The sequence below is a fragment of the Alexandromys fortis genome, unplaced genomic scaffold, assembly GCF_014885135.2.
Source record: "Alexandromys fortis isolate MF-2015 unplaced genomic scaffold, M_Fortis_MF-2015_v1.1 scaffold_200, whole genome shotgun sequence".
Lineage (NCBI taxonomy): Eukaryota > Metazoa > Chordata > Mammalia > Rodentia > Cricetidae > Alexandromys > Alexandromys fortis.
In genome coordinates, this window is record NW_026068148.1 from 2679209 (window position 1) to 2706391 (window position 27183).

General features: G+C 40.7%; 1 protein-coding gene across 4 annotated transcripts in view; it reads right to left on the reverse strand.

Moving 5' to 3' along the window:
* Tmem164 (transmembrane protein 164) overlaps positions 1-27183 on the reverse strand; it is a 224118-nt gene that overhangs the window by 151293 nt on the left and 45642 nt on the right. For all 4 annotated transcript variants that reach the window (XM_050127183.1, XM_050127179.1, XM_050127181.1 and 1 more), the window contains exon 3: positions 5977-6026. In XM_050127183.1, the coding sequence (XP_049983140.1) occupies positions 5977-6026 (50 nt within the window). The remainder of the gene's footprint in view (positions 1-5976; positions 6027-27183) is intronic.

Below are 27183 nucleotides of genomic sequence, written 5' to 3' on the forward strand. Positions count from 1 at the left end.
TCTTGAAGGAAAAACAAATGAACTAGGGAGGGGGAAGACCAACTGCTTCACATAATATGACCCGATAGGTTCCCTAATGATAAATGCTTGCTCTCTCTCTCTCTAGATTACTTGGTTGTTGTTTTTAAAAACACTCCATGCAATGTAAACACTCTGTAAACATGTGTTCCACTATAGTGTTTAGGGGATAATGACAAGAAAAAGAGCCTCCTGTTAGAACAGATGCAATTTGAAAAGAAACAAACAAACCTTTCAGTGTGCAGCTGGTTGATTCTGGAGAGGTGGAACCTCAACACAGAGGGCAGAATGTATTGATTTCAGTCAAACCTGAATGAGGAAAAAGTATTCTATAGGGTGGCCATAGAAAGCTTTGCTCTTAAGGAAAAAGCCATTCTAAGCAGCCAAATGAGAAAACGAAAGTGGCTCAGTTTTAAAGAGATGGACAACAGCATTGCAAGTACAAATACAATACAACAAACAATGCTAGGGCTGCTCATCCAGAAAGGAACACCTAGAAACATAAAGATAGGGGTTCTAAGAAGCAGAAAGCAATCAGACTGGAATTTCAGAAGCTGGTGAGATTAGAGTTTGCAAGACCGCCATGCCCAAAGTTGCTGTGGAGTGGGCCAAGTAGAAACCCTGCCAAATCTAGCTCTACATCTCAGACACATGGCTTCTGCTAAGGCATCCCTCTTAGCAGCAGGCTCCAGCAGCGGCACTTAGCAGGTTACATGTCGGCAGAGGTGCACAGGAACAAAACAGTCATGACGCAGCTGGAACACTGGCAAACTATCATTCTCCCCTGTGAAACAGACCATGGGATCCCTGTAGAGAATCCTGCCCTGACTCCATCCCCAAAAGAACTGTCAGTCCCAAACCAGCATGGGGCAATTCAGCCAGCTGTACACAACAGAACCCCTTTCCTGCAGTGGCCGGGCATGTCTCTGCAAAGAACATGCCAAGCTCTGTTTAGCTGGGAAGCCAGAAAACTCGTACAGGACTGGTACAGCTAAGCACTAGTGGAGAAATAAAAAATAGGTAGGTTGTGCTTGTCACCAAGCCCACAGCAGAGCCTAGGCTAAATGACATAGGTCGACGGTTTTAACACTTAAAAGGAAGTCTGAAAGGGTGAATAAATCCAAGACTTTATTTTCTACAAAGCAATCAAAAATTGATAACACTCTTGCTGGGCAAATTTAAATACAGAAGAAGCAAGAGAAAACATACAAGATTAAGGTCAAGAAACGAAGCATAACTACATGAGGAAAGTATCGAATGATGGTAGAGAAGTCTGCTTACTCAGCCACACTTATGGGAAGCAATCTGAAGATACAGAATAGGTAGATAATCTCCTAACAAACACAAACGACCACAATTAAAGCCAAAAGATTTGAATAGATTGATTTCCAGAGAAGAAGACACTGAAAAGGTAATTATGACTCTACCTATCGAAAAAGGGACCAGTTCCAAATATGCTTTACAAGGGAGGTTCATCAGACCTTCAAAACACATATCATTTCTAAGGGTAATTAAGTATTACAGGCCAAAGAAAAAGAAGAGACTTTCTCTACTACATATTATCCATCTTTAATCTTCAAATCTAATGAAAAACACAAAAGAATTCTATCTCACATATGAATAATGAAGACATATTCTAAATAAAAACACTGATGAACAGAATTCAGCCTTGTATCAAGATGATGACACACTGTGATTGGCAGGCTTACTTCATAAGCCTTTGTAATTGTAGTTCAAAACCAGAAATTATATCAACATAATTCACTGTATCGAAAAAATAATTGAGAGCTCAGGGTATAGCTTAGTAGCACAGAACTTAACTAAGGTGCTCCAAGAAAGACAAGAAAAGACATAGAGCACAAGTGCGAACTCATGCAGCTGCTGTTCAAATACAGCAACCAGTTCTGTAAGGAAATGTGGAAATACAAAAAAATAAAAACTCGAAACCAAATAAATAAACAAATGCCAATAGAAAATGTAAAAGAACACAGAAAACATTTTGATTTTAAAATCTTTAGGCAGAGTAGGCCATCAACAGGTTTTGTATGTAACTGAGTTTCAAAAAAAAAAAAACGGAGCAAAAAATGTAAATTGGAACAAATAAGTATTGAAAAGATAAAAGAAAAATGAAATTTACCAGAAATAAAAGGAGAGTCTGTATAATAGCTGAATGTAAAATAAATATTCATAAAATCAATAGTCATTTTCTATGATAGCAAATAGCACTTAGCAATGGAGATGAGGAAGATATTTGAGCCCCAACAGGAGAAAAGCTATTAATTCTTGAGAAATGTATCAAAAAGAGTGTATAATAGATAAGAAGAAAAGAATAAATCTAATTAACACAAAATCAGACGTGAACATGCAAAGAAATACAATTTATTAGCTGAAAAGAACCACATAATTAAAAAAGCTAAACCCAATGTAATGTAATTCTAATTAGAATCCTATTAGAAGTAGAAGGGAATATTAAGTAAAAGGAAATCTTAAAATTTATAAATAGCAAAATTGACAAGACAGTGCTAACTGAATTTTAAACTAATGGAATCAAGTGAATATGGTCTTGGTACACAATTCAGTGGAACAGGACAGAGAATCAAAACTCAAGCCTAGTACATAAAACGTCTACCAGCTGACAAGGATGGATGTTCAGTTTATAGGAAGAATCGGTGAGTATGGAATATACTGTTCTAGTGCAACTGGTTACCCATCTTTGGTAAAGCAACTTTAAGTAGAATTGGAAATGTGGAACTTATATAAGAATAATTTTTGTATAGAAAAGACAACTATTATGGCAAGACATTCACATATACACAAAAACGAAAATTGAAAGCAACAATAAACCAGGTTAGTACACAGCAATGGTTATCACAGGATTATGGAAAGAAAATAACTATCTGTTAATATGTCAATGCCAAGATAAATTGTGTATTTATGAAATATTTTGCAGCTTTCTGAAATAAGACTTATTCCAGTAGACATTGATAGATTTCGATGAAATGTTGCTGAGTGAAAAAGCAGGATGCATTAAAGAATAAAAACAACCTTGAAAGAACAATACTCAACTTCATATGGAAAAGTAAAAAACCCAGGATAGCCAAAACAATCCTGTACAATAATGGAACTTCTGAGGGCATCATAATCTCTGACTTCAAATTCTGCTCAGAGCTACAGTACTGAAAACAGCCTGTTGTTGGCATAAGAACAGACAGGAGGACCAATGGAACTGAATAGAAAACCCAGGTATCAATCCACACATCTTCATATACCTAACTTTTGACAAAAAAAAAAAAAAAGGAAAAATATCAAATGGAAGGGAAAAGGCATATTTAACAAGTGATGCTGGCATACCTGGATTTTAACATATAGAAGAATGAAAATAGACCCAAATCTATCACAATGAACAAAACTCAAGACCAAAGGGATCAAAGACCTCAACATAAATCCAGCCACACTGACCTCATAGAAGAGAAAATGGGAAATACACCTGAATGCATTGGCACTGGAGATCACTTCCTAAATATAACTCCAGTAGTACAGACACTGAGAGCAACAATTAATAAATAAGACCTCCTAAAATTGAGATGCTTCTGTAAAGCAAAGGACCTGGTCAACAAGACAAAATGGCAGCCTATGGAATAGGAAAATATCTTTACCAACCCCACATCAGACAGGGGGCTGATCTCCAAAATATACAAAGAATTCAAGAAACTAGTCATTAAAAGAACAAATAATCCAATGAAAAAAAAGGGAGTACAGACCTAAACATAGAACTCTCAAGAGAGGAATCTAAAATGGCTGAAAGACACTTAAGGAAATGCTCAACATCCTTAGCCATCAGAGAAATGCAAATCAAAACAACTCTGAGATTCTATCTTACACCTGTAAGAATGGCCAAGATCAAAAACACTGATGACAGTTTATGCTGGAGAGGTTGTGGGGTAAAGGGAACACTCCTGCATTGATGGTGGAAGTGTAAGCTGGAACAGCCCCTTTGGATATCAGTATTGCGATTTCTCAGAAAATTAGGAAACAACCTTCCTCAAGACCCAGCAATACCACTTTGGGCATATATCCAAAGGATGCGCAATCGTTCCACAAGGACATGTGCTCAACTATGTTCATAGCAGAATTGTCATAGCCAAAACCTGGAAACAACTTAAATACCCCTTGACCAATGGATGGATAAGGAAAATGTGGTAAGTACTACACAGCAGAAAAAAATAATGACATCTTGAAATTTGCAGGCAAATGGATAGATCTAAAAAACATCATATCAAGTGAGGTAACCCAGACCCAGAAAGACTAATATCATATGTGCTCACTCATAAGTGGTTTTTAGACATAAAACAAAGAAAATCAGCCTATAAGTCACAATCCTAGGCAACGAGGACACTAGTAGAAACATACATGGATCTATCTACATCAAAATTAGAAAAAGGCAAGATCTCCTGAGTAAACTGGGAGCATGGAAAAGGAGGGAAGAAAAATATATAGCTCAATAAAAACAAAAATAAAAGAAGTATAAATATAAAAAGAAAAAAGTAATTAACAAAAACTTCTAAAAGCCACATAAGCTTGTCCATGTACATGGAAAAAGATACATACTGGTTTAGTATACAGAGAGATGGTATGAGTTAAGGGCCAAGCAAACAGAGATTGCAAAGGGCCACTATGACATATCCAGTAATCATATTTCTATATTTATGTACGAGTAAAAAATATAATCAAATTAAATTAAAATAAGAAAATAAATAGTAAAAACATGAGTAAACATTTCTGCTTATCAAAGAAGCAAAGGCAATAACTCAAATTATCTCTTGGGGAAAGGATAGAGGAGGTGATTATTTTCTTTCTGATGAGAATTGTTGTTTTCATCCTAATGAAATAAAATCAATGAATGTTGCTTTAAAAACATTACACTGAATAATTGAGTTCATTTCGAAAAGGCAAGGGAGGGAAGTGAGGTTACATAGCCCTTTTCTGTGGGAGCTGTCTACATAAAATATATGAAGTCAGGATCCATTAGCCCTCACCCAGAAGAAAGTTACTCACCTTAGGCAAGGGACTAAGTGGCTATTCTGAGGAGCTGTTTGCAGCGGCAAATGGGGTAGCCCCCTACCTAATACTCTAATGACTTAAGTAAATCAGAAAGCCATTTACTCTACTCTCAACTATCGACGCATCTCCTAGGCCTATTACTTCCTGTTCCTTCCCTCTGGCCATTTCACTATTCAGAAATAGCTCCAACGTGGGGGGGGGGGGATTAATTCAGCCCATTTTACCTCGCACTAGCAAGTCTAATAAAAGGTCTGATGAGAGAGATGATCACACCTCATGGCTAAAATCAGAGCTCTTGACCTCTTACTAATTTAATTTTAAGAAAACTTGTCTTCATGTTTGCTTGCAGTACACTTTAATGGATTTGATGCTTGCTGATATTCTCAAGAAAGTCAGAATTTATAAGGCTAAGGGTGTGGCTCACTGGTTAATCATTGTGCACAGGTATAAGATCTGGTATTCAATCTCCAGAATCCCTGTCACTTCATTTTGCACCTGAAGGAAAAATGTCCATTAAGACACAGGAACAATGGCCTTTAGTACCATGTCCTCGGTGACGAGACAGTTAGAGGGGAACTATGGACTAAAGCCAGGTAGTCCCCAGCAGCTTTCACGTGTAACCTCAGTAGGCCAACAAGCTGCCAAGCTACCCTGCCATGGCTGGGTAATTACAGAGATTGCTTCAGTGGGATTTGCCAGGGCTCAGCAACAGCTACAGCCCACATACAGCATGTGCATGACAGTTCAGAGAACCACAACAGATATTCATTCCTTAGGAAAAGCCAGAGGACCAAGACGTACAGTCCAGGGGGTTGGCACTACATTGTCCTCTATCATGAAATGAAAAGAAGAGCCGGAAGAGGAAGAACCATGGAGTAAAACACAATTTTCTCTTACTTGAAGACGACGATAGCTCCCGGACATGGAGGGCAGGCCAGGAGGAATATCTGCAATTAAAGAATTAAGAATGGTTAGTGAGCAAAACACTGAGCACAGCAACTCGGGGTTACTTTAAAAATGCCACTTACTTCAACAACAAAAAAAAGTATATAAAAAATTAGAAAAGTAAAATTTGTATATTTGTGTGTTGGTTAAAATTGTTATAGTTACAAGGCAAACAGATAGTTTACCAAAGTACATTTGTATTTTCATGTGCATGTGTGTATATGGAGAGGGAAAGAGAAAGACTTGGTTTTCAGTGCTTTACCATCAATATGCCATAAGTAGCCAGTCTTTGAAGCTTTTACCCAGGGCAGGTAAAAATAGATTCATCACATGGAAGATGCACACACATGCCATCTGGTTTGCCTCCCATGGGGGTAAGTGGGCTTATCAATACTCAGAGCTGCCAAATTTAGCACATGAAGACACCAAGTTAAACTGGAGTTCCAGAGAAACAATGAGTAATGTTTTTGTGTAAGTAGGCTGGAAGTGTTGCATGAGGCCCATTTCTTTAAAACATTGCTTTGTGTTTATCTGAAAATTGGATGTAACTGGGGATACTGAATTTTCCCACAACTCTTAACAAGCTACCACCACAGACTCTAAACCCACTGGATTTTGTTTGTATCTACAAATTGACCTAGGTAATTTGAGAAGGTCCTATTATCATGACAGGCAAAAATGCAAACCAGAAGAATCTGTCATTCTAAGAGGAGACCAATCAGTTCCCTGCTCTTGGTGTGACACAGGCCTGGACTACAGCCACTGAAGACCTGCAGTTGCTGGGACTTTTCCCATATGGTGGTCTTCAACTGTCATCAAGGACAAAATATCCTTTGCAAAATTTGCTAAATTTGCAAATCCCAAGGTTCTCACAGAAAGCATTCTTAGTCTGCAAACCTGGGACCTCCCCCCACCACATCTGCATGGTGAATGAAAGTTCCAGAAGGAATGAAATCAGCCATTCCTGGTAGCCTCACATGCTATGCGTTTGCTCTTGGACTAAACTACTCTGAGTGCCAAAGACATGAGGGACTGAGGATCAACCTTTAGTATATACCTAAACCTTATGTTTGCAGGGTCCCTTGACCCAAACTGATTTGATTATGTGGTTTAAAAAACTCATTGATAACTGTCCCTGTCATGGTGAAAGCTCTGACAATTTCCATCATTGGACGTTGGCTTTGCCAAGTCTGCATGCTTTGGCATTTTGTTTCTCCATTCTCTCAGAGTCTTCAGGGAGAAGAATACTATACCACAGGGAAGGCATCTGTTTGGCAGCTAGAATCCCTGCTAAGAGGAAAAGAAGGGAGTATGGAAAAGAATACCAGTGGGAGTCCATCACACGGGATACTCCATCAGAGAGCCACTCAAAGGAAAGAGCCTTCTACCAGCACCCCAGACCATGCCTTTCTCCCATGGGTCCATCTGACTAAAGTACAAACTCAAAGATAACTTCAGGTCCACAATTCTCTATTGGACCCCAAATCCAAAAGGCTCTAAAACAGAAAATGAATGCTTGTTTAAAGCATGACTTGAATGGGGGTGATCTCCCTTTATTTATGGGGAACTGCCATTTATTTTCCACAAAAATAAGATGTATTTCATTGTGTGGGGTGCATTCCCAGACCTCACTGTAAAATGCTTTTAGCATCCATTGTTGCCAAAGAAGTGGATTTCTGAACCACATTGAACTCTAGCTTAGCCCTCAGGAGCAGCCCAAAACAAAGAACTAAATGAAGCTGGTCTTCTTTACCCCAGACACAGCAGGAAGGTTACTTACCTTAGGCAAAGAACCAACTTGGAGGCTGTACATAGTGACCCAGCATCAAGCCCACCAAAGCCCACACTTTGAAGCCACAGTACAGAGAGGAAAACGGGTCCCACCCACCTTGGAAAGGTCTCCAGGTTATCTGGAGAATGCCAGAAAGTCATGCCAGTTCGAGGCCAGCCTGGTCTACAAGAGCTAGTTCCAGGACAGGAACCAAAAAAAAAAAAAAAAAAAAAAAAAAAAAAAAAAAAAAAAAAAAAAAAAAAAAAACTACACAGAAAGTCATGCCAGCAGCCTCCCCAAATTTTGGAAATACCCAGACACTTGCAACATGCCAAACAGAAAGTAAAAACCCAATAGCGGGCCTCACAATTAATGAAGTCTTACATTTCTGTCTGTAGCCTCGAGGGGCAAGCATATAACCCTTTAACTGGTTCTGTCCTTCTCTACAGCAGGTATTCATGAACCTACTTTAAGGATTAAGCCTCCAGTTCCAAGCTACTCCATTGTCTGGTTATCCTCCACCACTCACAGAGACAGCAAGCTAGTTTTGAGTTTACAAGTGCTTACCAACAGTTACTTTCACAGGGTCCAATATTCTAATCAACCTTTCTAGCCTTTCTCACCTTGCCTGTCTATGTCTATCACCAGGATAGAGTTGTTTTTTTTTTAAGCAATCCTTTCAGACAAATATGGTGAATATACTAGCAAAAAATTCCCACCTCAATATTCAACACATTCCATTTCTAAATAACCCATAGACGCTTTCAGTCACTTGAAGGATTTCTAAAGTCAAACCTCTGCTTAGTCAGGCTAAGGTCACAACTCTAATGATTCTTAGTTGATCAGGAATTATAAAAACATTTTAACTTAACAGCCCAAGGATCTCCAGGAATTCACTGGGTGGCTCCATTACCTCCATCTTTTGATAACGTATGTTTTCGACTGGCAAAAGGAAAACTAAAGCACCCCCTTGAGCTGCAAACAGTAGGAGAGGGCATCTAGAAGAACAAAGCAGATGAGAGATGAGAAAGGATGCTAGCAGAACCCAGCACCCACTCGGTGCTCCCTATCTGTGTTCGAAACTGCCCAGCACAGTTCCTGAAAGTAAGAGAAAAACTAGGGAGCAAGCAGACAGTGCTACACAGACACATCCCATCACAGGTGGGGCCATGTTATTTAACCTCATTTCCCAGATGAAGAAACTGAGGGAGAAAAGCTCTCACGAGCATTTCGGATGAAACCCCAATTCCATGTACTTGCCACAAAGGCCCCTCCTCCCCCTACAGCTCTGCCCATTTACTGTGCTCAAAGAACACATGGGGTTTTATGTCAGTACTACCACATACATTCCTGAGATCTATTTTTGACGCCATGAGACATCTCAAAACACACCCAACAGGGCAGGCCAGCACACAGATCCAGCAATGCCCACACTAGTTCATTTTAGCTCAAACTCATCTCAGCCCCAGGTCTGGTGGGTACATGTAATTCGCAAACCCTCATAAAACTCAAGTCTTGATAAGATTTGTCACATGAGGCTAGTCATCCCAACGGGAAAAAAAAATGTCCAGATGCTATTGAAAACCAGTCTTAATTCCCTAGGGGGATAAGTAAATAAAAAAAAAAAAAACTCCATAAAAGCACAAAAAACAGTACATTTAACTCTTTCCAGTTACACAATTGCTGTCTCAATTCACCTTCTAACTCTGGACCGTTGTGATTCTAGGCCCCCTCCTGGCCTCCCACCGTCTCAGCCTTCATTTGTCCTACTCCCTATCCCTGTCCCCAATCATACTGGCCCCAAGTTTACCATGGTCCATCCTAAATAAGCTGTTGGGCCAGTTAAGCACTGTAGGGACATGGTTGAACTATATGAAATAAAAACTGAGAGTAAGAGGCTCAAGAGACTGATCTGGAGCCTAGCACACTAGCCTCCAGGTCCTAGTGCCCTCTGTCTTTAGTTTTCCTGATTCCATTTCTGATGAAAACGCCCAGATATCTAGTGATTCCTAAGGACAAGTGCTTACAAGTCTTACTGACCATAGGGAAGATCACATTCCTGGGTTGCACAAAGTCTATCCTGAAGCTCTACCCACTCCTGCTCATACATCTGTAGCCTTATCATTTCTCTCTGGACCGTGACAATCTCTTCCATATGTCCCCCCATCAGGCGCCATGATACAAGAAAGATCTATCTAAAATGCCACTCTGATGTGCTATTTTAAATCCTCCCAAGTCTGGCCAATACCTAAAGAAAAGCACAGCAAAAAGAACATCTGTGCCCCAGGCTCCATCTACCACATAATAAGCAGGCACAATGCCAACAGTACCCTTAACATATAATATGCTGGTCCATGTACTTTTATGGCTTCATTTCTTTGTTCTTTTTTTTAAAGCTTTAAATGTGACTATTTTGCCTGTGTGCATGTCTGTGCACCACATGGAAGCAGTGCTCAAGGAAGCCAGAAGTTGGCATCAGATCCCCAGGAACTGGAGCTTACTGACAGCTGTGAGCTGCCATGTCAGTGCTGGGACTTGAACCTGGGTTTTCTCTAAGAGCAGCCAGTGCTCTTAACCATGGAGCCAGTCCTTTCTACAGCTTAATATCTAATAGCTTCACCTTACTCAATTACATACACATGCCATAACTTTACCATTTCCCTAGTACACAGTTATAGGAGACTTTCTGAGTCCAAGAAAACAGAAATTACCCCTCCATATTCATGGGAAATTGGTTCCAAGACCCCTCCGAATCCGCATCTGTGAATTTTCAATTCCATTATAAAAATGCTGTAGCATTTATATGTCACCTATTTTTGTTTTCCTACATATTTTAATGATCTCTAAATTACTTATAACGTCTAATACAATGTAAACGCTATGTAAATAGATGGTAAACTGCTGTGGGAACTCCTTCAGACAATAGCCTTTAAGATACTGGCCCAGGGGCTGGAGAGATGGCTCAGTGGTTAAGAGCATTGCCTGCTCTTCCAAAGGTCCTGAGTTCAATTCCCAGCAACCACATGGTGGCTCACAACCATCTGTAATGAGGTCTGNTGGAGAGATGGCTCAGTGGTTAAGAGCATTGCCTGCTCTTCCAAAGGTTCTGAGTTCAATTCCCAGCAACCACATGGTGGCTCACAACCATCTGTAATGAGGTCTGGTGCCCTCTTCTGGCCTGCAGACATACATACAGATAGACTATTGCATACATAATAAAATAAATAATTTTTAAAAAGACACTGGCCCACTTTGAGCGTGGTTTCATGCCCTATAAATACAGACTTAAAGCATGGGGGGAGGGACTTGGCTGCTGGATTCACTTCCAGTGCACACAAGTTTACCACCCCCCCAATAAATAAACCTTTGTTATACTCCATTCTATGCTAGTATGGAACTCCTTTGTACAACAACATTAAACTATATCATTAGGCGGGATAATGTTAAGAAAAAGAACTGTCCCACACATTTTAAATACAAATGGAATTTTTTTTTTAAAAAAAAGATAGTTTTGTCCTGAAGTTGGTTGAATTCTTAGATAGTAGAACCAAAAGATATGAAAAGCCAACCACATATGCCTTAAGGCTTTTGATTTCATAGGTAAGCTGTACTCTAAGAAACTTATTGGAATTGATATTTCCTCCAGGAATATATGAGAATGTGTTTTCTTCTGCTGCATCCTGATCAAATGGTAACTCTCATTTTGAAAAGCTTTAAGAAACTTAAGTGAAATTTCAGTTGTTGTTTGTTTTTAATTTGTGTGTCTCAGACATCCAGAAACATTAAACTGCTTTACTAACTAGATGTATTTCTCTTGGGGGGGGAATGTGGCCATCTTTATACTTTTTCTATTGCAATTTATATGCTTCTGTTTTAGTGAGCCGCAAAAACTATCTACACATTAATAGCATTTAGAACCTGGCAGGGCAATGTATAATCCCAGCAGGAAGCAGAAGTTTAAGGTAAATCTTAACTATAGGAGATCTTATCTCAAAAGACAAAAGCACTTAATCTAGACTACACACACTTCTGTTGTAGACATGTTTCCCTCCATAACAACTCTACCTAGAGTAGTTTCTTGATATATAGAAGTTTTTTTACTATTAGCCCATCAGATGTACATATTATTTCCTTTATGGCTTCTATCTCTGAATCTTTTACAACCCTGGGATTATAAAATGGCTCACCTTTTGCTTTCCTAATACTTTTATAGTTTTTTTTTTTTCATTTTAATTTTAAAAACTACAACACCAGCCAGGCATGGTAGCTTACAAATAGAACCCCAGTATGTGAGCGAACTGAGAGAGCGGGATGAGTTCCAGGCCAGTCTAGGTTACATAGGTACTTGAAGCCCATGGACTTAGAGAGTGAAACTGGTGGTTTGAATAAAATGTCCCCCATAGTCTAAGACATTTTAACCCTTGGTCTTAGTTTGGTGGCACTGTCTGGGATGGTTTTGGAGGTGTGGCCTTGCTAGTGGAAGTATGTCACCTGGGACAAGCTTTGAAGAGTAAAAAAGCCTCACCTACTGCCAGGTCTCTACTTCTGTTGCCAGCTAGTTTTGGGACGTAATACTTCTGCTACCACTTTCTGACATGGACTTTTAATCCCCATGGAACAGTAAGCCCAAATAAACTCTTTCTTCCAATAATTACCTTGGTCCTTGGTCCTGGTGTTTCATCACAGCAACAGAAAAGTAAATGATACAGAAATATTGCCCCAAACTAATCAATAAATTAATTGATCAGTCCGCAACACCAAGAAATTGCCCTCAGTAGTCCTATTCACTATTCCAGAATGGCCTCCCAGGATACCTTTCCCTCCTGTGGCTACTTCTGACACACTGTGCAAACGCAAACCATTTCCCCAGGAACTCTTCGCCAAGTACATACCCACAGTTAAATGCTATTCCCCAGTCCTCAAGCCAGCTCTCTCAGCTTACCTCTTTCTAAGAATTTACCATTTCTGCCAGTGTTAAGAAGCTTACAAAGAAGCTTCCCCTGAGAACTTAGATAAATGGAAATAAATGTGCCTGAAAACAAGTAAGCTGTAAAGTCACAGACTCAACAGACCAGGTCGCAGCCTTCTTTGAAAGATCTCTGAAAAATTATCAGGGTTGGCTGGGCAACCACTGGGGTGTGGGATAAGAAGTGCAGAGGGATGTTTAAGTTTAGTGGCATCCATTACTCAAACAATGGCCACTCCCAGGCTCATAAGCAACGTTTTCTGATCCAATTGGCAGACTAAAAGTCTGGGTGGGTATCTTTTGTTTTTGACAGGACCACACAAAGTAGCCCAATTTAATCTGTAACTCAAAATCCTCCTGCCTCAGCGTGCTGGATGCTAGAACTACAGGCATGCACCACCTTGGTCTGCTTATGTATAGGTTTTTCAGTTCAGGCAGATGTGAATTGACACACTGATTCTGACACTCACAAATCCTGTGGCCTTGGAAGATAAGAGGGTTTTTATCTGTAAAATAGGACTGAAAATAGGACCTATGTCTCACTGGGTTTCAGACAATCAAACGTGATAAAACAAGGACTAGCATTGCACAATGCCTACCACAGAGTCAGCCCTAAATACATGGTATAGACTTGATTTCTATAGAACACCCATTCCTATTGTAAACCTCATTAGCAACAGCTTAGCTTAAACTTGCAATCCACTCTACCTCATTTGTTCTAATTTTATGCTCACACTAATAACACTTTTGATATATGACTTGGCTTTCCTTGTCCAGCTGCCTGAAGGGAGAGAAATGCTTAACCATTTAGACTCAAATTCCTCGTCTGTGAAATGGGGATTACAAAAGAACTATCTCATAAGGTAGGTGAGAGAATGAAATGTTAGACTGGAGTTCAGTGGATGGCAGAATGTAAAGAATCAAGTGAATGCAACCTATGGAGAGTATCGGGATAGCCCTTAAGCTCTCCAGGTAAATTCCATCCACCAAAGCACAGGGTGAATTATATTGCCCCCACAAAGTCTTCCTCAATAACTCCAGATATCCCTACACCCTGTTATTGGATTTCATTTAATTTGGGATATTAAATGGCTCTTTATCATCACACACAGTTGCACATAGTGGCATGGTATCCTGAAAGCTAGGATATGGTTACCAATGTTTCCTTTCAGACAGATCTCCAACTGCCAGGGCTGAGCCACTGAACAAGCCCACAGCAGCATAATCAAATGCAGCCCCCACCCCTGCCAATGTGGCCTTGCCTATGTTTTCTACTGAACCTCCATTTCTGCATCTCTAAATGGAAAGAATAGTGGCACTTAGCTGTGATGTCACAGCTTTAAGTGCTATTTCCACATAGGTGTCAATTTCTTTCTGAAGATTTTCATGAGGATGGCATACAGGTACTTCTCAGGGAGCGTGCTTAACTCTGAACTTGTTGCCTTCTTTCCCTCTCTACTCCACTTTAACAACTGGAAAAGAAGGACCTATCCTTCCATATGGTAGACTTCCAATTAAAAAGAATACAAAAAAAAAAGCGAGAGAAATGTAACAATTGCCACTAGGCCAACAACCACAGTCAAAACTGTTGCAGGCAAGAAGCACTAAAAACTAAAACATACACTAGTTGCCAGGCTGTGGTGGTGGTGCACACTTTTAATCCCAGCATTTGGGAGATCTCTGTGAGTTCGAGGCCAACCTGGTCTACAAGAGCTAGTTCCAGGACAGGCTCCAAAGCCACAGAGAAACCCGGTCTTGAAAAACCAAAAAAAAAAAAAAAAAAAAAAAAACACTAGTTAATAAGGAAAGTGCTAACCATTTCCAAACTAGTAATTCGCAGTGGGGAAACCTGATAGTTACCACCCAAAGCAAGAAAACCATCTAGTAATTAATAAGACATGTCACCATGTACGTCATGTGACACACAGAGAAAATATGCCATTTTTGTGATAATAGGACTCTCAAATGACATAATCCCAGTTTAAACATGAAGAACTTTTCCACAGAAACTGGCCAGCATTCTTTAAAAACTGCCAGGGTGACAAAAAAAAGACTAGAAGACTGTCCTGGCTTAGAAAAGACTAAAATAGCAGGCCAAGGCAAGGGAACATGAGGCTCTGGAGTGGATCCTGGAGGAGAAAAGGGAGTTCATGGAAGCACTGTTGGGACCTGAACTGAGTGTTTAGCTTAGCTAATAATGCTGTACCAACACTCACAGTGTTGGCATTGTGCTATCATTATACAAGATACTAACACTTGGAGAAGCAGGGCAGGAGGTATATGGGACAGCTATTAGTTATCTTTACAACCTTGCTATAAGTCACAATCATTTCAATAAACAAAATTAAGAGCCAGGCATGGTGGAGTACGCCTTTAATCCCAACATGTGGGAGGCAGAGGCAGGTGGATCTCTGAGAACTCGAGGCCAGGCTAGTTTACATAGTGAGTTCCAGGACAGTCAGAACTACATAAAAGAGAGACCCAGCCTAAAGGAGAAAGAAAAAGAGGCAGAGGTGAAGGGGAGAAGAAATGAGGAAGATTGAAGATGAATATGAAAAGAACTGTGAGCCAATCACAATCAGCTTCTCTTCGAACCTCAGAGCTATTTTGATGCCTCCCATCTTTCTGAACTGAATCCTTACATGCAGCCAGTCCGAGTTTGGCATCTTGCCACTACATCCTTTTCACTGTGTCTCAAGTTAACCCTTAACAATCTTTTCCTAGTTTCATCAATATCACTCACCCAACCTACAGTTTTCCTTACTAAACTCCGGGTCTCCAACATCTCAGTTCAAAGTATTGTTATATTCCTACTTTTAAAGCAGTATCTGATCACATTACAGTCCTTAAGAATTTCTAATGACAGATTTACTGCAGTCATCACAATCCCAGGGACTACAGAGAGTGGTAAGCTAATTCTCAAATTCACCTAACAATAACAGCCAAAGCAACATTTAAAATAAGAGCAAGTAAAACTCATGATACCTGGCTTCAAAATTCCACCTATGGCACCAGGAACCAAAGCAGTATGGTACCAACATCAATGATTGGCATACAAATGACGTGACAGAACCCTCAACTGATTTTAAAGGGAATGAATGACATGACCATTAAAGGTAGAAAGCATAATCACTGTAGGAAATGCCAGGCCACCTAGTTATTCACATGCAAAAGAATGTCTTATATATACAACCATAGACAATGGTTTACTCAAAGATCTAACCATGATAGTCAAACTTTATAGTGTGTGATAAATCTTGATAACTTGGATTTGACAATGAACTCAAATATATGACATCAAAATCCAAGCATGAGGAGGAAGGTCTCGAGTCCTCACTCCTGGCTGAGGAGTTAGTTGTTTTTCTTCAGCTATATGACCACTGGCAAGTTGTCCATGTTCTATTGTATAGTTTCACACTTAAGTGCATATGGGCAACTCTAATTAGATTGAGCCTTTTTTTTAATATTTATTGGTTTTTCAAGACTGGGTTTCTCTGTGACTTTGGAGCCTGTCCTGGAACTAGCTCTTGTAGACCAGGCTGGCCTCGAACTCACAGAGATCCACCGGCCTTTGCCTCCCAAGTGCTGGGATTAAAGGCATGCACCACCACTGCCCAGCCAGGCTTGGTGGTGCTTCCCTTTAATCCCATGACTCAGGAGAAAGAGGCAAGTGGATATCTCTAAATTCAAGGGAAGCCTGGTCTACATAAATGAGTTCTGGGTCAGCCAGAGGTATGTAGACCTTGTCTCAAAAAAAAAAAAAAAAAAGCTATTATATGGGGAAAGAGACATTGTAAGCATATCTGGAAGGAGTTGAAGGAGTGGAAAAGTGGGTACAATCAAATACACTGAATACACATATGAAATTTTCTTTAAGATTTTATTTTAGATTTGGCAGGGACAGGTAATGTGCATGTAAGTACAGGTGCCCGCAATGGCCAGAGGCATCAGATTCCCTGGAGGTGGCATTATTTTAAGAAGTTGTGTATCGCCTGACATAGGTGCTAGGATTTGAACTCGGGTCTTTTGCAAGAACAGTATGTATTCCTAACCACTCAGCCATTTTTTCAGCACCTAATTTAAAAAAAATGTGTATAAGTATTTGTCTACATATATGTGTACCATGTGTGTATCTATGACCATAGGAGCCGGAAGAGAGCATCTGATTCCCTGGAACTAGAGCTATTAATGGTCATGAGTGGCTATGTGGAACTGAGGTCCTCTAGAGGAGTAGCCAGTGTTCTTCTGAGCCATCTCTGCAACCCAACATGGATGAAAGCATTCAAAGACAAAAGTAAAAAATATTATACTAAAAACAGAGGAGACAACAGAAAATATACAGTGAACTTTTGAAAAATTGAAATATTTTGTGCTTCGGAGGATACTGAGAAATCAGAGAGTTGAGATGCTGTGAGCCATGCAACTAACAATGACCTAGTATCCGGGCCTTTAAACCCCTCGTTGCTAACCCTAACCATCTGAGTTTGATCCCTGGAACACAAATGGTTGAAGGAGAGAACTGATTCCAGCAAGTTGTCCTCTGATCTTCACACATGCAAACACACATAAACAAGTATAAAGTTTTAAAGACAAACCCAATTTTAAAAATAGATTACGAGTTCAGCATAATGGCAGAGTCTATAGTCCTAGCATCACAGAAACTGAGACAGGATTGCAAGTTTGAGGTCCACAAGGTATAATAGTAAGACTATATATCATTAAACAATGTAGAAAGAAAATCAAAAATAGAAAATGAGCTAAGTATTTCAATAGACATTTCTCCAAAGAAAATGTACAAATGTCCATATATATATATAAGAAAAGATGTTCAACATCACTAGATATGAGGAAAATGCAAATTGAATTCTCAAGGAGGTAACATTGTCCCACACAGTGGCATAAATACAATCAAAGAGACTACTAGCACTGGGAAGATTACTCAGTGGACAAAGTCTCTTCCAAGTGTGAGAAACTGTGTTTTGATCCCTGGAGCTTACATCAACCTGGATGCATCTGCAATCCCAGCACACCCTAAGGCAAGATGGGAAACGTAGACAGGAGAATCCCCAGGAGCTGTCAGGCCAGCTAGCCCAGCCTATGTTGCAAGGAACAAGAATTTCTGCCCTAACAAGGTGGAAGGCAAGGGCTGACATCCAAGGTTGTCCACTCACCTCCAGGCAAGCAGTCACACCTGTATTCACATGCATATATGCTTACTGGCATAAATAAGTGGATACACGCATGCACATTACAAATGCACACACACATCATAGAGATGTGTTAAATGACAGTAATTAGTAATCAACAGAATATGAAGAAATTGAGGCCCTCTTACACTATTTAGAAAACTGTTGACAATTCTCCAAGAGGTTAAATATAATTATCACATAACCCAACAATTCTACTTCTTTTTTAATCATATTCTATTATGTGTATGGGTGTTTTGCCTACATATGTATCTGTGCACCATATGTATGTGTGTGGTGACTAAGGAGGCCAGGAGATGCCATCAGATCTTCTGGACTGCAATTTCATATGGTTGTGAGTCTCTAAATGGGTGCGTGGGTGCTGGGAACTGAACCAAGATCGCCTGGAAGAGCAGCCACCAATGGTCTTAAAACTCTGAACCACTTCTCCAGCCTCCATACTTCTATAGCCAAGAAAAATGAGAACATATGCAGGCCCGAATGCTGATACATAGAGGTTAAAATATTATTCATCAAAGCAGATAGAAAGGATTAATTACAGTGTTTATCAATGAATAAAAAGATACACAAAATGTGTGCATCCATACAAGAACAGTATTACCGTGACATAAAAGGAATGGAGTATCAACGTTATGCTACAACATGAATGAACCTTAATAATGTCATACCAGGGGCTAGAGCTGAGGCTCAGTGAGTGCCCTTGACAAGCGTGTAATGGAGCTTGATTCTCAGCACTGCAAAATTAAACAACCCACGTAATTACAGACACACACAGTGAAAAAGGCCACACAAAAAAGACATGGTATAACTTTATTGATATGAAATTTCTGAAACAGGCCAATCTATAAATCAAAAGTACTCTGAGGCTTTGCAGGTGGTGCAAGAAGGAATTTCTGTGGGAAATTAATGAAAATGTTCTAACCCTTCCTATGGCAACGGTTACATATTCATATGAATGTATTAAAAACCATTCAAATAGTGCACTTTATTTAGCAAGTCATTCATTTCTTTCTGTTTGAAACAGGGTGCCACTGTTGTAGCCCAGGCAGGCAGTGAGCTCTCCTTTCTCCTGCCTCAGCCTTGCAGATGCTGAGACTGCAGATATGCACCACAAGTTCTCAAAGAAACGCTCGAAATGAGAGGATTAAAGAGTGTGTAAATATATTTCAATAAAGCAGCTTTGAAAACCCACAAACTTTGAATAGCTTCATATTAGTTGATGAATAAAGGCAAAGGCTTTCATTTAGCCATAAAGTTACCCCTTTCATCACTTGATCCTCCACAAGTTATTGCCCCCCTTCTTTCACATGCATTTCTATACACCCTGATAAACCATTCGCCATTACCCAAATACCCCCATAGACTCCAACCTCCATATATGCCTCCGGGGGGGGGGGGGGGGGNGGGGGGGGGGGGATTCTCGCCTCCTTGCTTATCTTTATAAGTTTCTGCCCAGCTTCACTTGCAAGGCCCATTGCTAAAGCTCTCCTGTGCCAGCCCTTCCCCCACTTCAACTCTTAAGATAGTAGGATCTCCAAGCATCATTTAGTGAATAAAGGCAAACATACCTCCCGTGTGCTGAGAGCCTCTGCCAGAGAATAATGAACCCCACTACGTCACATATTTCTGATGTTTTGCCACCCTCTTATTTCTGTCCCAAACCACACCCTCGATGAAGACAGCACTAATACATTCATTATGTCAGGAACGTCGAGTACAGCTGTGCAGGTTGTGCACTGCACAACCCTAGTGGCGCCATTCAATTATAGTCAATGTGAATGGCACCCCCTCCTAGGGTTGTGCAGTGCATAGCCGTTCGCAGACGCCCTCCGTGGAAACATACCTGGAATTTGGAAATAAAATCAAAAAGAACATTTGAGGGAGAAAAAATGACTATAACAATACCATTTCAAAACCTTGTGAAGATAAGGTGGGTGTTGCAGTACAAACCTGTGTTCCCAGCACTTGGGAGGCTGAGCAAGAGGATTAGGAGCACCAGACCGGCCTGGGCTATACACGGAGATCTGCTGGCTTGGACAACACAGTGAAATCCTGTTTCAAAAAAAAAAAAAAAAAAAAAAAAAAGACATGGCAAAGAAACTCTAGGAGAATGAATATATGAGTTGTATATAGTTTTTACATATTACCAGAAAAAAGAAACTTTCCAAAATTACTGATGTATTCACAGCAATGGAGAAAGCAAAACACATTCAGGTCATACAACAAGGTGTGATTGACATACAAAAAAGGACAATTCTCTGTAGCCTATCTGACACTAAATGGACTTTCCCATGGAGTCATTCAGTGATCCAGAATCGTAAAATAAGCCACCCTAAAATTATGCTCCAGGAATCTTACTTTCAGAAATGGCTAATCCAGTGTTACCATCCCTGTGCAGCTCCGTCTCACCATCAACGTATATATTGGCCACAGGGTTTCCACCACATCTGAGTAAGGCGATGAAAGCCACAAACCAATTTCCAGTTAGAACTTAGGTCAAGTCCACTAAAGCACAGAGACTCTCAAGCTGAGCTTAAAGAACCAACTTGAACCGTAACCTCATTCTTCTGTATTGCATACCATAATGTGAGTCTCTTGAAATGGAGAGCCACAAAGTGCTGGAGATAATTGGTCATGATGACAGACAGGTCGGTGGACATCAAAGCGTGTCAGACATGGTCCCTACTCCAGATCACTTCAGACCCCACTTCCAGATCTTCTCCACCTTGCATATTTCATTCCACTTCCTCATGGAATGTTTTTGTATACTCAAACAAATTTTCCTTTTCTCCAAATCCATTGGTTCTTACTGCTACTGTCCAAAACAGCAGTCCCAAACTCATCACAGGGAATACCTTCCAAGACCCCCAGCAGAGACCTAAAACTGAAGTACCAAACTCTAGAGATGACGTTTATCCCCTAAATTTCGAAGCTTATGAAAGATTTTAATTCAGAAGTGAGACACCATAACAAAGCAAAGACAACAATGAAATACAAATACAATGAAATGCAAAAATTATCACAATACAAATGAGAGCTCTCAGGCATAGAATACTGTCACATTAGATCTGGTAACTGCAACAGCTACAAAGTAACTACCTTACAGCTAGCATACACAATGTGCAGACACTAGACAAAGGAATTATTTGTGTCCTGGGCAGGACAGAACAGAAAGCATCTCGCCCCTCAGAATGGTAACCAACTTAAAATGTATGAATTATTCATTTCCGGAGCTTTTCACTTCGTATTTTTCTATAACAATTTACTGGAGATGACCCAAACTGCAGAGGGAGAAACTGCATGTGAAGAAAAACACTGTAATTGCTTTGCTGGTGCCGGGTTGTTGCTAATAACAAAATTCATTATCAGGCACTTCGTATGTGGCTGACATGAGAGCTGGAATGTTCCATGTGTTGTTTCATGCATTCCTCATAGCAATCCTGTTATGTGATATCTGAGCTTTCCCACCCCCGCCCCCAGTAGACACATAGGAAACTATACCAGAGTCACATTTTGAAGGTCACACTACTAAAGAGTTAAGGAGCCAGACATTTTGCTGTGGCCTTAACTTAGAAGTATGTATATTAAACTGTGCATATATAGGAATGTACCCTCCCCAAACTGCCTCACCAATATGAATTCCTCATACTTTCTTTAAGGGAGGAGAACATGGCATCTTTGGAAGCTGTATTTTCCTATCATCAGAAAATAAAAATGTTTCTTCCCTCTTTGATGTACGGGCTGTGATTTTTGACTTTGTACTGTAAGTTTGTGAACCTACTTATTCAGTTATAGAGAGGCTAAGAGTAGAAGTTCAAGGTCATTCTTGGCTCCCCAGTAGGACTAAAGTCTGTCTGGGCTACCTGGCACCCCCATCTCAAAAGAGCAAGTCCACAGAGCTATCTAATAATAGTCATGAACATAGCCATTACTCCTTCCTGTCTCCACTACAAGATGATTTGCTGCATTCCCTCTGGTGCCTACAACAGTGTTGGGCAGGAAGAGGTACTATAGGACATCCCAGCCAGGGATGCGATCTGAAAGAGAATGGAGGACTGGATCTTTCGGGGGGTGTATGTAGAGAGTCCTCATCTGACCCACTTGAGAAGCATTGTGCTCATGCCTGGACCTCAATCCCAGAAAAATATTTAGAACAAGATGACCTGGTTATCATGGAACTTCAAGGGAATTCTAAAGGAACCAAGGCTACACCAACCTGTGGGAGGGATGGGCAGTATGCAGTCCCACTGCATGAAGGTGATCAACTGGGTCAGGGTTCACAGGCACATAAATCAGTGTTTGCTGAGTTTAACAACAAGATCCAGCTATGACTATGTGCAATATTGGTGAAGGGTCTCATTTTAGTTTCAGGTTTTTGGCATAAACTGTTGGGTGGGAAAATGCATACACAAAGGAAAGAGGTTTTCCCACATCTTTAGGCCTTTTCACTTCTTTTTCCATCATTTAGTTTTTCTTTTTTTTCTTGATCTTTCTTTTTGAGACAAGATTTCGTGTATTCCAGAATAGACTCAAACTCCATAGACAGCCAAGAAAGATTTTGAAGCTTTTAATCTTTAATTCTCTTGTCCCCATCTCCCAATTGCTGGGCTTACAGATGTGTGCTACCACATCTGGTTTATAAGGTGCTAGAATTGTAACCCAGATTTTGTACATTCTAGGCAAGCACTCTACCAACTAAGTCACATTCCCAAACCTGAGGCCAAATTATTTCTACCCTTTAATTTTTAAATATTTATTTACTTTCTGTCTATGAGTATACACCCATGTCTGTGCACCATGTGTGTGCCTGAGGAGAGCAGAAGAGGGTGCTGGATTCCCCGGAACTGGAGTTACAGACAGTTGTGAGCTACCATATGAATGCTGGGATTGAATTCAGGACCCCTGGAAGAGCATTGCTCTTAATCAATGAGCCACCTCTCCATTCCCTTTTAAAATGGGAATAAGGGTTTGAGGATTTTGATCAGTGGTATATCACTTGCCTATAAACTGTAAGACTGAGTTTGGTCCCCAGCACTTGGGAAAAGGGCATTAAAATAAAACAGGAGTAAAAACACCTTCGTGGTGCTGGAGAGATTACTCAATGGCTAGTCAGAAGCACTTCACTATTCTTGCAGAGGACTGCTGTTCCAAGCACCAGTGTCAGGCGGGTCACAATTGCCTCTAACTCCAGTTTCAGGGGATCTAATGCCATCTTCTGGACTCTACAAGCACCTACACACTCATATGCGCGCGCACGCGCGCGCACACACACACACACACACACACACACACCCCTATTTAAAAATAAAGCACAATCTTTTTTTTTTTACAAGAATTTCTATCACATGTGGTACTCCTTCGAACAAAGCAGGGGAAAAGGAGAGAGCCACAGCCCAGTACCTGCAAGCAGTTTGTGTTCTAGGCACACAAGAGATCCTGAGCACAGCTCCTGTCTACAGGAAGCCTGCAGACTGCCCAAGAGAGAGGTATGTAACATAATCAACAATAAATAACAAAGCGGGTTGGTTTGTAATTAACTTACCTCCTAGCAACTCATTATTCCTAGCCAGAATAAGTTGTGGTGGGGTGTATTCCTTTGTTTCTGTGGCTTTGTTGCCAACCTTCCATCCATACCTCTGAATCAAAGAACTAGGAAAAGGACTTGGAAAACAGTTCAATAGGTAAAGAGCTCGCCAGAAAAAAAGTGGGATAAGGGATTGTGGATTTAGATCAGTAGTAGAGTGCTTGCCTAGCAACCAAATGGCTGAGTTTGGACCTTGACACCAAAAAATATTCAAATAAACATACTACAGCCACAACCCAATTATCTAAAACCAGTCCTATCACTCAGGAGGCTGAGACAAGAAACCCACAGCTTGGAGGCCAAGCTGGACTACAGTCAGTTCCTGTCTCAAAAAAATAGCTACTTGTCCTTCTGCTACCTGCCTGGAACCCAGCTACTAGGCTTGGCCATGTAACTGGGTGGTCTGAAATCCTCAGAGCACATGAGAATTACCTCAGGGATTTAATTTTTAAACAGCCATTCCTGAATTTATGCCTCACACCCCTCCCTGTCACTGGGGCCTGGGCATCAGTATTTCTGTGTCCTCGGTGACTTCAGTTTTCCAATCACTGTTCTCCTGCTCCTTAGAGAAAGGAAAAGGCCTCACTCAAGTGGAGGAGCTATGTGTAGAAAGCTGCTGGGAGAGGGAGAGTCGTCTTGTTTGAAGGCAGATCAAGCACACTCCAGTGGAAGGCCAAACAGCCAAGCAAGCATGGGCAGCAAAACTGTATTCACCAGATTAAAGAAAACAAGAGGACACGAGTTAGATTAAGAAGTGGAGGTAGCTATGGGAGGAGTTGGCGAAGGGGCTGTGATCAAACTACAATGAACAAAAATTCTCAAAGATCTTAGAAAAAATTTTTTTAAAAAATACCTTCAGTTAAAAAAAAATCTACTTTGGGCTGGAGAGATGGCTCGGAGGTTAAGAGCATTGCCTGCTCTTCCAAAGGTCCAGAGTTCAATTCCCAGCAACCACATGGTGGCTCACAACCATCTGTAATGAGTTACAGGCAGAATATTGTATACATAATAAATAAATATTTTTTAAAAAATCTACTTTAAGCAAGCTATTCCCCTCAAAGGCAGGTCTATATTCAAGACAATGCAAAGGTAGCTCTTCCACGATTTGCAACCAAAGGAACAAAGGAGTCCTGTAAGAAAAAGCACTCCTGTGTTAGCAGCAAGGTCTGTGTTCCACCGCACAAACTCTATCTCCACACTGATGCCCTACAGGCTGAAAGCAACTCGAGTCAGCCTGCTAAAACCTTAAAACCCCGTTCTCTTCTTAATCAAACTTATTCTGAAAACTGGCAATTTTAGCTTTTGTCGAGGTTGCGAACCATCCGTTCACGGCTCAATCCTACTCGCTCTTCCCCTCATGTACCTGACCCAATTGGGAAGCAAGATGACTAGAATGAAACATGAAATCCACACGTGCTTGGGCTTTAAAGAGGGTCTTTCCTCTGTTTGTGCTCTGCCCCTGGAGTCGGTGGAGGATGAAAGCGCTGGGGGGGAGGGCTGCAAAGTGAGAGCTGGGGAGATGGCCTTTTCTTTTTCTTCCCTTTCTTTCTTTTATCCCCCCCAGGCAGTGACTATTCTAGAAAGCAGACATCAAACAGAAAATACCAGCAGCGAGGGGCTGAAATTGGACAAAATGTGATGAGGCATAAATGAAAAAGAAAAAAAGAGGCAGAAAAGGGAAAAAAGAGACTTTTTGTATCAAAAGGGGCCCTTCTGAAAACTACCTCAAATTATGGCACTTTCCACATTTGCTTCACAACAGGTAGCTTCACGTTGTACCAAGCCCTAGACCTCATTTTGCAGGGTTAGGAGAAAGTGAGCCGGATGCAAAGGGACCAGTTTGGTGGTTTGGCAGCCACTAGAGAGAAAGAAATGCGTGCCTCTAAGAAGAGCTCCTCGATTCAGACAAACACGTGAGAGTTACTTCAGGGTGCCATTAAGGAAGGAGCATAGAAGCCAGTCTGTGGTAGAACAAACTGCAAACCGCTCTTCCGCTAGTGCACACAGTAGTGTGCTCCAACCTCCACAGCTGGAGCAGTGGGTGGTACTCTCCTTTATTATGTTGCTGGACAACCAGCTGTGAAGGAATCTGTGAGGCCAGAGAGAAGGACTCTTGGTCTCACAAGCCTTTATTTAACAGGAGCTTTGGGACTTACAATCATTTTCTTTACATCCCCGCCAACTAGCTTTTTCATTACAGAGAAAAGGCAGTGTGGTGTGAAATTCCTGGTGTGTGTCCTACAGTAAACCAGGCAGAGCAGTGAACAATGCCTTTCCCCCAGGCAGCCACAAAGCAGCCAGGGGAAGCCAACTCTCAATCCCAAACATACACCCACAACAACCCTCTTTTTCTTCCAGGGGTTGTGATATTTCCTCTCTTCAAACGGGCCTTCCAACTAAAAGCCTTTGAACTCTCCAAAGTTTACCCATTAGGCTTTGTGCTGTCTACTAACAAATCCTATTCTGCACACTGAAGACCCACAAGGAAAAAAACAGCATTTAGTAGCAGGCATCCAAAGCACAGGCTGAGTATATCTATTCTAAAATGTAACCACAAACAATTCAGATAGCCAACTTCATTCAGATTTGGGAATGACTGCAGAGACTTTAGCGGATAAGCACCCCTAATTCTAAACTTGGAAACCTGACATTTTCGATCGCTGCCCACCACTCCTTAGTATGGAAGTAACCCAGTGCCCTCAGAGAAAGAAAGGCATCAGACAGTTGTGGAAGACATTCAGAGAGTGCCTCACTCTTTTGGCTGGCCTGAACCTGAAACCCACAGATCTGCCTATCTCTGCCTCAGGAGTGTTGGGATTAAAGGTGTGCACCACCACACGCAGCTGACATTTTTTTCTGCATGTATATTTGTTTACCTCACTCAAAATTACTTAAAATGTACATATTCAAGAGGTGGAGAGTGGTGATTCAAGGTGTAATCATACAGTATGCAATGATGAACCCAGGACAAGAGCATTCTCATCTCCTTAAACATTTATTATTTCTTTGTGTTGGCAAACCTTCAAAATCTTCTCTTACAAATCTTTAGAAAAGGAATTTAAAACATAGACCCTTTCATGATATGCCTATCATCACTTTTTAAATGCATTAATAACTTATTAGTGCTTTTATGTGGTGTGTGCACGTGTTTGTGTGCATATGTGGTCGGCACATATGCCACAATGGAGTTGTTTTCTCCTTCCACCTTTACGTTGCTTCTAGGGACTGAACTCGGGTTACCAGGCTTGCACATTGCACAGCAAGCATCTTCATCCTCTGAGCCATCTCTCCAGCCCACCTGTCATCCTTGTCTGACAGCCAAGCTAATTTTCTATCATTCCAATTTTAAAATATGTGCTGCCAGGTGAACATTAACTCTCAAACATTTTAAGCATCATATTAAAACTCAGAAAGTTTCACTTCTCAGCTTTTCATGTTATAGATAATCAAGATGTATTAAAATGTATTTTAATAGTTGAGGCAAACGGCCTAAAGAGTTTTCTCAGCTCCACAGCAAAGCACTGCTATTATTCAGATGAGTAAATAAAGTTTATCGAACCACATGTTTATTAAGCACAAAATAGGCAAAAATAAATTCCAAATGGTGTTGTCAACATAGTGAGTGATGTCA